Genomic DNA, 9,834 nt, shown 5'->3' with positions numbered 1-9,834 from the left:
GTATGTGTGTCTGTGTGTGTGTGTGTGTGTGTGTGTGTGTGTGTGTGTGTCTGTGTGTGTGTGTGTGTGTGTGTGTGTATGTGTGTCTGTATGTGTGTGTGCGAGTGCATGTGCACGTTTGTGTGCGTGTGTGTGTGTGTGTGTGTGTGTGTGTGTGGGTCCATGTCTTTGAGCGACCCCACAACCTCTCTTTGTTTATCTGTCCACTTCCCTCCCTAACATGTGGGAACGTATGTACGTCCCGTGTGTCTTCTGTGTGATTCTTTTTCCTGTTTTTGCCGCGACACGGCTTCCACATGTCAGTGGGCGGGTGAATTATATCTCACGTTTTCAAAGCAAAAGGGATGTTTTTGTTTCTGAGTCTGAACCACTCTGATAGTGCTTTAACTTACCATTGTTCCTCCGTTCTCACCGCAACATCCACGGTGTGGCCATGTACAGCGCCTCCGTTTCCCTTTCGCTTCACCCCCTTTCCTGTCTTCTCTAGGCCCTGGGGAGGTTCGAATTAGCGAGTGTTCCTGAATTTATGTTTTAAACGCTCGGTTTAATGTCACCACTTTGCATCTTCGCTGTTCCAATCAAGTGATCTGTAGTTCTGTAAACGAGGTTCAAGTTGCCGTCTGGATACTTCATGACAACATTTTAGTGTTGTCAGATTTTAATCTTTTAGAATAACCCTTAGTTGCCAAGTCTATAGAAGCTACATAAAAAAAAAAAACGGACAGGAGCTATTTTGCGCAGTGAGCTTTGATAGAAGTGGAAGTGAGGAGTAGAGTCAGCTAATCCCCCGCTCACTGGCTGTAAGCTGAGCACTAATTTGCGATTTATTACCTGGTAAATTAGCTCAATTAGCAGTTTGTGGGGGAACACTCGGGGAACAGCGGAACGGTGCTCACACTCATTTGGACCGGCTCGTCTCCACCTGCCTGGATGCCATGACGACCGTGCACAGGACCAGCTCTTGCTAGAAGGGCGGTTGTGAGGTTTTAATTGCTGGTGTCTTAGGTAAGTGTAGGGGGGAGTCAGTCCAGAGGGTCCTTCTGACCACACATGGGCACAATTCAGCTAGCCCATCTCCCTGCCAGCGGGGATAGACTGTTGGGTTCAATACTCAGATTCTATGTTTGTCCAAGCCTTTCTTTTCTTTTTTTCTTTTTTTTTTCCGTCATTCCTTCTTTCCTTGCTGAGTCTAATTTCTCCCCTGGCTGTCTTCCCACACCTCACCTCTGCCTCTCCCCCCTGATGGCTTTTAGAGCCGCTATATCCAGCAGTAATGCTGAAGCACTGGTTTTTACATTATGTTGCACATACAGTCTACAAGCAGTGGTCATCAACCTTTTTAAGCCCAAGATCACTGACCTCAGCCTTGGTGAAAGGCAAGAGCTACCTATTGAAGCGTTGAGAGAAAAAACACAGCCCAGATTTTACTTCCAACTTGAGGCCTTTTATTTGGCTAATTGTATTTGAATTACATTGGCTTTGGTCCAACTTTCTAATTGATGCAACCAAGAAAACACTGTAAGAAGCACATCAAACCTAGCTGTAATGGCAGCTAGGTAAGTAATGGCTATACTTCCATTTAAAGAAGGCTACTTTTGGATTATTTTGGCTCGTCATCCCTGTTTCTCGTTGACTCACTTGTGTCGTTGTGTGTCCGACTCTGCGTGCTTTCGAATGTGTAAACAACACCCGCCCAACTCTACCTCCGATTGGCTTACCGTGAAACTCTACCTAGCCAATCGTCATCATTGATGTGATTGACTCGTGCCCTATAATCAAGGAAGAACAGTAGCGAGAGAGAGAGAGAGAGTGTAGTAACGCTCTCTCTCTCTCGTGCCCTATAATCAAGGAAGAACAGTAGCGAGAGAGAGAGAGAGAGAGAGAGAGAGAGAGCGTAGTAACGCCGATATATACAACGCCATTATTCCCATCACTGATTAAGAGAGAGAGGGCGAGAAGCGCTTGCAAAACTGAACATTAATCAGGCATATTTTATTATATGTATGTAAATGTATGTAGTTTTCTATTATTTTTCGGGAGCTACAGGGACAGTCTCAAAGATCGACCAGTCAATCGCGATCGACGGGTTGGCGACCACTGGTCTACAGTAATGGAGATGTGTGTGTGTGTGTGTGTGTGTGTGTGTGTGTGTGTGTGTGTGTGTGTGTTGTGTATGTGTGTGTGTGTGTGTGTGTGTGTTTTTAAGCGATAGATAACCAGAGGCTGCCAGGGCTTTGCCTTTGCATTAGTCACAAATCAGACTTTAGATTACTAATCTACTTTAGATTAGTAATCTAAAGTCTGATGGCAAACAAGCTCAAATCTGGCTCTTTCTTTTTTTCGCTTATTTGTTATAGTTGTTCGACCAATCATGTTGCGGGAAGCGGGGATCTGCTTAATTGACCTTTACCAGTGAAAACAATAAAGCAGAAGTAAACAGTAAAAAAGTGTAGGTTTAGGTTACAGATCAAATTTGTGGAAATACACATCCCCTTCTGAAAGCCTTGTCTGCTTGCGTGAATCAGTTTCTCTTTGGTAGAATAACACAGGAACAGAGCGTTACTTACCTCCAACACCTTGTGTTTGGTTTCTGGCCCAGGCTCTGTGCTGTCTCTCTCCAGAAGTTCTGCTGTAACACAGTAGGACTGCTGGATCAGAGGTTCTATAACACAGTAGGACTGCTGGATCAGAGGTTCTATAACACAGTAGGACTGCTGGACCAGAGGTTCTGCTATAACACAGTAGGACTGCTGGATCAGAGGTTCTATAACACAGTAGGACAGCTGGACCAGAGGTTCTGCTATAACACAGTAGGACAGCTGGACCAGAGGTTCTATGATGCATGATGCATTTATTCATAATTTCTCTCCAAAAAAAAACACATTGTAAATGAGAACTTTGAAATGTCCCCTTAAAAAAATACACAAAATGGTAAAATAGAAAATAAAGTCCAGATATGAATCCAAAAAAATTATTTAAAAAATTATTTATTGCCCAGCCCTAACACACACACACACACACACACACACACACACACACACACACACACACACACACAAACAGACATGCAGACACACACACACATGCACAAACAGACACGCACCCACACACACACACACACAGCACAAAAGCGGAGGCACGAGACAAACAGATGAAAGCTTGCGTGAGCACACACACACACACACACACACACACACACAAGGTTTTAAGCGTGCGCTTTTTGGGGGAACATGAAATGAGGTTCTGTCAGGGGAGTCACCACAGGTGATATGTTCGACATGAATTAACCATGAACGCTCCACACACACAGCGTCGCGCCGCAGCCCTCGTCTTGCTTGCTTTGATTGACAGCGAGTGCTTAGCGGGAATTTATGCAGCACCAAAGCCCACAGAAGTGTGGCAGGGTCGTACAGAGTTCACCGCCCGCAGCGGAAGAAGGACGCCCGACGCTCATCCACGCTCATTTCACCGTTTCCCTCTGAAGCTTATAGGCGCAGATGCAGACACACGGTAACAAGCGCACGCATCGCGCAACTTCAAGGACCTGATGTATTCTGTCTCGAGTTATTTTCGTGAAGCAGGGGGCAGAGAGGAGGACTTTCAAACTGTTCACGTTAACTAGGAAGGGTTTGCTTTGAGGTGTTTTGGAACTAATACCTGCTCAATGTGCAGAATTTAAGTTTATAATCAGCAGGAAGAGAATACAGTGTTGGACCCCTAATGTTGAGATGTGTTATACTGGGCCATGCTGTAACGTCCTGCCTCATTTTATTTTGTTCCTTCTCCAGAAATGAATGAAAAAAATGCGAAAGGAAAAATAAATTAAAGCATGTTTTTTTTTTTTTAATGCAGAATAATAAAACAACAAAATGATTGTTGTTTTCAAAACTCCCCCAGGATGAGGGAGATGGGAAGCAGTCGGATACTCACGCTGTTGCACACTCACTCACACCACATCCCCCCCCCCCCCCCCCTGTGACCCCTCACGTCTCCGCAGGTGATCAACGCCATAGAGCAGGACTTCCGGCTGCCCGCTCCTATGGACTGCCCCCTGGTGCTCCATCAGCTCATGCTGGACTGCTGGCAGAAGGACCGCAACGCCCGGCCCAAGTTCCCCGACCTCGTCAGCATGCTGGACAAGATGATCCGCAACCCCGCCTCCCTCAAGACGGGCGGCGGCGGCGGCAACGTCCCCGCCGGGTGAGTGGAGCGCACGGCGACATCCACACTAACCGCGTGTGCGTCCGTATGAGCACCGCAGCGCAGCGGACCGTATCGGCAATCGAAACACGAGGCGCGACAGCCCGCCTCGCTCCTTTTTTCGCGACATGAGCACCGAAAATAACGCGCTCCCTGTAAAGTGGCTTCACATAAATTATTCCTCCATCCCTCAAAGCCCGTCCCCTCATGCGCTGCTCGACCGAGGGGCCCCGGACCTCAGCAGCGTCAGCTCCGTGGAAGACTGGCTGAGTGCGCTGAAGATGACCCAGTACAGGGACTCCTTCATCGGGTCGGGCATCAACTCCCTGTCCCTCATCACGCAGCTCACCACAGAGTAGGTTCCACCCCTCGCCGGAGCGTTTCCCTCCGGACCGCGTGATGAATACCGCTCTCAGTTGTCATTTCTTCCTTCTTCTACTTTTACTTGTCTTCCTTCTTTTCTTTCATTGCATTCCTTTCTTTCTTTCGTTCCTCGTTTCCTTCAGGTGATTAAAATGTGTCACTGACACAAAGGACTCCTGATCTGTAAACATTATTGTTGTTTGTTTGTTTGTTTGTTTGTTTGTTTGTGTGGTTCTCCCAGAGACCTGCAGAGGCTGGGGGTGTCCCTGGCCGGCCACCAGAAGAAGATCCTGACCAGCGTCCAGTCGATGAGGGATCACATCGACGACCAGTCTCCTACAGAATCGCTGTAACGCACAAACCCAACAGGGGATCGATGAGGTTCCATGTGGAACAATGTACAAGTACAATGTACAAGTACAATGCAGAACGCAATCAACTCCAGACGGTTACTGAGACACTTTGAACACTCGTGGACACCCTCACCCAAACCCAAAGTACATTTTGACAGAGCCATCACAACTCTGTTGTATATGCGCACACTGCTGGCTAAATTCAGAATATCTCAATTGAAAGTGGAAATGATTTTCAAAAGGCAGCTTGTCCGTAACCTTGAAACCACTACCCCCCACCCACCCACCCACCCAAACACAAACACAAAGTGGTTTTCTGCTCTTCAAACTCAAAGGTCCAAATATTACTGTGAAGAAGAATACTATATTATAGTAACTGTATATGAAAAAAACTGTCCGGCAATACACAGGGTCTTAAGATATCGGAAGCTTTCTCAGTCTGTGAGGCAGTACCAAAAAGAGAATGACATTGACCCTGGACTTTTAGATATTTGAACACGACTGTAAACATGTTTGGGTCACAGCGAAAGAAAATCCACATCAAGACTCTTGGACATAGTTTAGGGTTGGCAGAAATGCTGATCCCAGTTCTACAGGGACACGAGACCTAGCGAACGGTCTTCATATTGAAGAGTCTGTATATATAATTATGTGGGAAGTTCCCATGATGCTTAATTGTTTGGCTTCCATTTTGAGCAACAGCTGAGGATAAATAATTGTGGCTGAAATATTTGTTGGTTCTGTGTGCCGTGCTGCTGGCTCCCTCGGAAATAACACATCACACAAGTGAGCGTGCTCTGGAGCGAAACACACCTTGTTTTCTGATTCTGTGATTTGTACATTTTCATTGACACCAAGGACAACTCTTCTTCATCTCGCCTGGGAAATGATTCAGGAGGAACTCGGCGACACGTTTTAACCTTCACATTAACAACATCAAGCTCACAACAAACGCTTGTCTTGAGAACGTGCTCCTCTTGTCTGGTGGGAGATGTTCGTGCCTGTCAGACCAAACGGAAGGCTGAAACTAAAACAATACTTTGATGTGTGTCACAGGCGTCGTTACGCTACCTACCTGTCGATCTCTGTTCCTAGGCCTGTCGATTGACATGCCTATCAACCCACGTAAGATCTGAATCTACCTATCAATCTACCTATTCTTCCCTCTATCTTCTGGCACTGGCTTTGATCATTCCCTGAAGCCATGAGATGGTGAAATGATCAAGAATGAGCGTTTGTCTCGTCATGGTTGATAGAATGAGAGCGACCCTCTCGCCGTACTGCGATGAACCTTCCTCGCCATGTCTTCCTGACGAAGAAATACTTCATAAATGACTTTATTTTATTATGTCTCTGAGACGTTTTGATTAAATATCCAGAAATGTGAAAGAAACCGTTATGCGTAAAATCCAAGCAACGTTAATAGAAATGATACAGTGTTGAGGAAAATAATAACATGGTTGGAAAAGAAGATGTATTTACCATCTCATATTCTATTTGCTATTTGCCACCGATCGTCCTCTCAATGGATCCATCTTTATGGGTTAGGGAGGCTTTAGGTTGTTATCACTGAGATATCTCACAGTAGATATTAGGCTCAATTCACACTCATCCAGTACAGATAACTCATCTTCGTTCCAGCCACAGCCAGGGGGATCCATGTGTATGTGGCTTTGGTTGTTGTGACTGGGATTACATTATTCACAGTGGCAGAAATAACAGCATTTAACATTTTGCATTTAAATACTTAACTATTGCATGACTCCTGTTGGATTTAAGGTTGTGTTTCGTGTTTGTCAGTTACAATACGCCCCTGGAGAACGAGGAGACCATCAAAGTAAAAGACGCGAGTGTGTGACTCGTGTGAGCCGGTAAATGACATTGAGAGCTGTGGTTCCAAACACCCAGAAATCCGATTGTTGTCACTTTTGGCCACAAACTCTGCTCAGCCAATATGGCTTGAATTGAATTTGTTGCCAGGCAACACTAGCTTATTGAACACATTAAAGTGCGCATCGAGAACCACTGGGACCATGTCAGCGCTTCAGCGGAATAACTCTCAGCAAACAGAGACCTCCGGAGAAGAGCAGCTTGAAGGTTTAATAACCGCCGTGACGACTCGCGCAGCCTGCAAAACTCATACCGTCTCAGAAATATTTGATGCCTAATGGGACTTTTTCATGTCACATGCCTTGGCCGGGATTGGATCCTTAGTGTGTTCGTGTGGGGGCCATGCTGAAGGAAGCAGAGGGGGATAGTATTGATTTATGTTTATGAAAAGATATTGAACTTGATAAATGGTGCCCTTGACATGAAGGATGAATTCATGAACGATGAATGATCATTCCCGTATTCATTTTTGTGGCTTGTCTTGTTTATACTAGGGACAGAGAAGATGTGTGAGAAACACAAGTGTGTGTGTGTGTGTGTGTGTGTGTGTGTGTGTGTGTGTATGTGTGTTTGTGTCTGTGCGTGTGTGTGTGTGCACGCACACAGGATACATGGGATAAAACGGGGTATATCTTTAATAAATGCATACATCCCTTTAGGATTTGCCAAAATTAGGTGTTTTAGGATTTTTCCGTATTTCTGATGGAATAATGGTTTTTGATTCTTCTGATGAGGTTTATGTAAGATTGCTCAGGAACTAGAAGATTTCACCTATTGGGAGTGTCTTTAAATGGTCAAAGTCTTCAATTGTGGTCAGCATATTAAGTGTATCTATGTATTATTTCAATATTTCTTTCTTTCTATCAAACAAATGGATTATAAATTGGTAAAAAAAAAATTAACACAATACCAATATGGCTAATTATTCGTTACTTCATCAAGAATTGCGCATGAGGAAGACCAGGCATGTACAGCCTATATCCTTCCTTCAGCCGTCCTGTACCCTTTGTCTAACTCGTGACTATTGCCAGAAAACACTGTTGATTCTCTATGGAAAATGACTTGAACAATGTATTCAGGCAAGTCAAAGGTATCGGAATGTGGCTTCCCAGGCTCACACTGGGAAGCTGACTGCACAACTTCCACGGAGACGACCAGAGGTCACATTTCTTTACATATTTAGCTTGGATTTCTCTATAAATGGCTTTGTGGTTAACTGAAAAACGCCTGCCCTCATTAAATGAGCAGCCGGTGTAATATAGATGGATCTCTGGGCGGTGGTGGCCACAGCGGAGAAGAGGAAAAGAGGAGAGAGAGAGAGAGGAAAGAAATATGAATAAGTGAGAAGCAGGGAGACAGAGGAGAGAGAAGCAGCGATATAGACGCCTGCGCTTGAATAAAAATGAGGCTGAAGAGACACTTTCTCTCCCCAGCATCCCCTTTTCTCGGTCCCTCTCTCCCTCTCTCTCCCTCTCTCCCTCTCTCTCTCATTCTCCCTCTCTCAGCTCTCCCTGTATATGCAGATATCGGCTGCCTTTGCTCTCCTCTTCAATCCTCTCATGTCTATCTCTCAGAGCCACCACTCTTGAGTTCTGCTTTAATCTACATTTCAACCTTCTTCTTTCACTCACTGCTGACGCTCGCGGCCAGGGGAAGACAAGAGAGCATCAAACGGCGTCAAGTTTTGGCTGTTTGTGTTTCTTTTGTTGTCGCCCGTTGCGTGCAGACACACGCCAGTTTCTGTTTTTAACACATACACACACACACACACACACACACAAACACACAGTGTTCTCACTCCTAGTCTTGACAGTTTGGTCTAGAAAACACTAAATGCCTCCAAGCAGTGTTAGTTTTCCGAATGCTCTCAGACCAAAGTGTTTCCATTCCAGTCTTCCATTATTTTTTGGGAGAATACCATTTATTTTTATCTTATTTATATATTTTTGTATTATTTATTAATTCGTTTCTGTATTTTTTTATTTATTAATTGATTGTATTGCCTGACACAAGTAAGAATGAGCACCAGTTAGCTAGTAGTGCACTGGACAATTTTTACAATAAAAAAAACAACCTGTACAAACGCTAGAAAATGAAGGCAGGAATTATGTGTGACTGGGAAACAGATCCCAGTCTAAATAACACACCCACCCTCTGGTTACCGGTTCATAGTGCAATCAAAACAGATCCCAGCGCTACCATTGTTTGGTTTTGGAGGTTCCTTCTGCACAGTTTTTAATGAACCGAACAGAAAATAACAAAAAAAAATACAACAAAAAACAACTTGCCTGCCGTACCGTCGTACTGCCGTGCTCAGTGTGTGTGTTATGTTTTCTGTCGAAAAAAAGGATATTGTGTGTGAGCTTTAGTCTCTGCCTTTGTTTCAGCCTCCTCCACCGCCGGCCGTGGAGTCGTACGACCACGCGGCCCACAGAGCAGCTCTCTGTGGCGTCCACAAACGTGACTGTAATATAACTGTCTGTGTGCGTGTGCACACGCGTGTATGTACTGTACGTATGCGGTAACACAAAGTATGTGATGGTCAATGTACAGTCCGCTGTTTGTATCATGTGAGCGTGCGAGAGTTTGTAACCATTACCTTTCTGAACCTTACTATTACAATGCACTGTTTGTCAATAAAGACAACCAATCGTTCACAAGAGATTGGTTTTGATGATCAGCTGCTTCTTTGATTACATTGAAGGTTCCTAATATCACGCATGTCACGATATCATGGAGAGCAGGGGACCAAACACGAAACTCGACTGAATTGCATTTCAACTACAAAGGAAAGTTACCAATTCATTTCATCCCTGTGGAATCACTATCTTTTTTTTACGATAATAACATCCCACCGAGCCTTCCCGTTTGAGAGCCCTGGCGGTCGTGAATAGAGCCGAACGTTCCTGCGAACGTTCCCGTAAGTCTCGGGGGGGACGTGGCGCCGACTTTGGTTTTTCTCTACAGCCCATCGAGGAGGAAATGTGATTACAGTGATCAATGTCTTATTACTGCAGAGTAATAAATA

General features: G+C 44.9%; 1 protein-coding gene across 1 annotated transcript in view; it reads left to right on the top strand.

Moving 5' to 3' along the window:
• The window catches only part of LOC311353122 (ephrin type-B receptor 1-like), a gene marked incomplete at both ends in the record, with an annotated part of 43,290 nt that extends 38,374 nt beyond the window's left edge, over positions 1-4,916 (top strand). The window contains 3 exons of the mRNA XM_084472947.1: positions 3,998-4,200; positions 4,397-4,555; positions 4,805-4,916. Of these exons, the coding sequence (XP_084329073.1) occupies positions 3,998-4,200; positions 4,397-4,555; positions 4,805-4,916 (474 nt within the window). The remainder of the gene's footprint in view (positions 1-3,997; positions 4,201-4,396; positions 4,556-4,804) is intronic.
• Positions 4,917-9,834: the final 4,918 nt, after the last annotated feature.

The sequence above is a fragment of the Micromesistius poutassou genome (assembly GCF_964030765.1).
Source record: "Micromesistius poutassou genome assembly, chromosome: 9".
In the NCBI taxonomy this organism is placed as follows: domain Eukaryota; kingdom Metazoa; phylum Chordata; class Actinopteri; order Gadiformes; family Gadidae; genus Micromesistius; species Micromesistius poutassou.
Note: the sequence above shows the minus strand (reverse complement) of the source record. Positions and strands in the feature narration are given on the sequence as shown.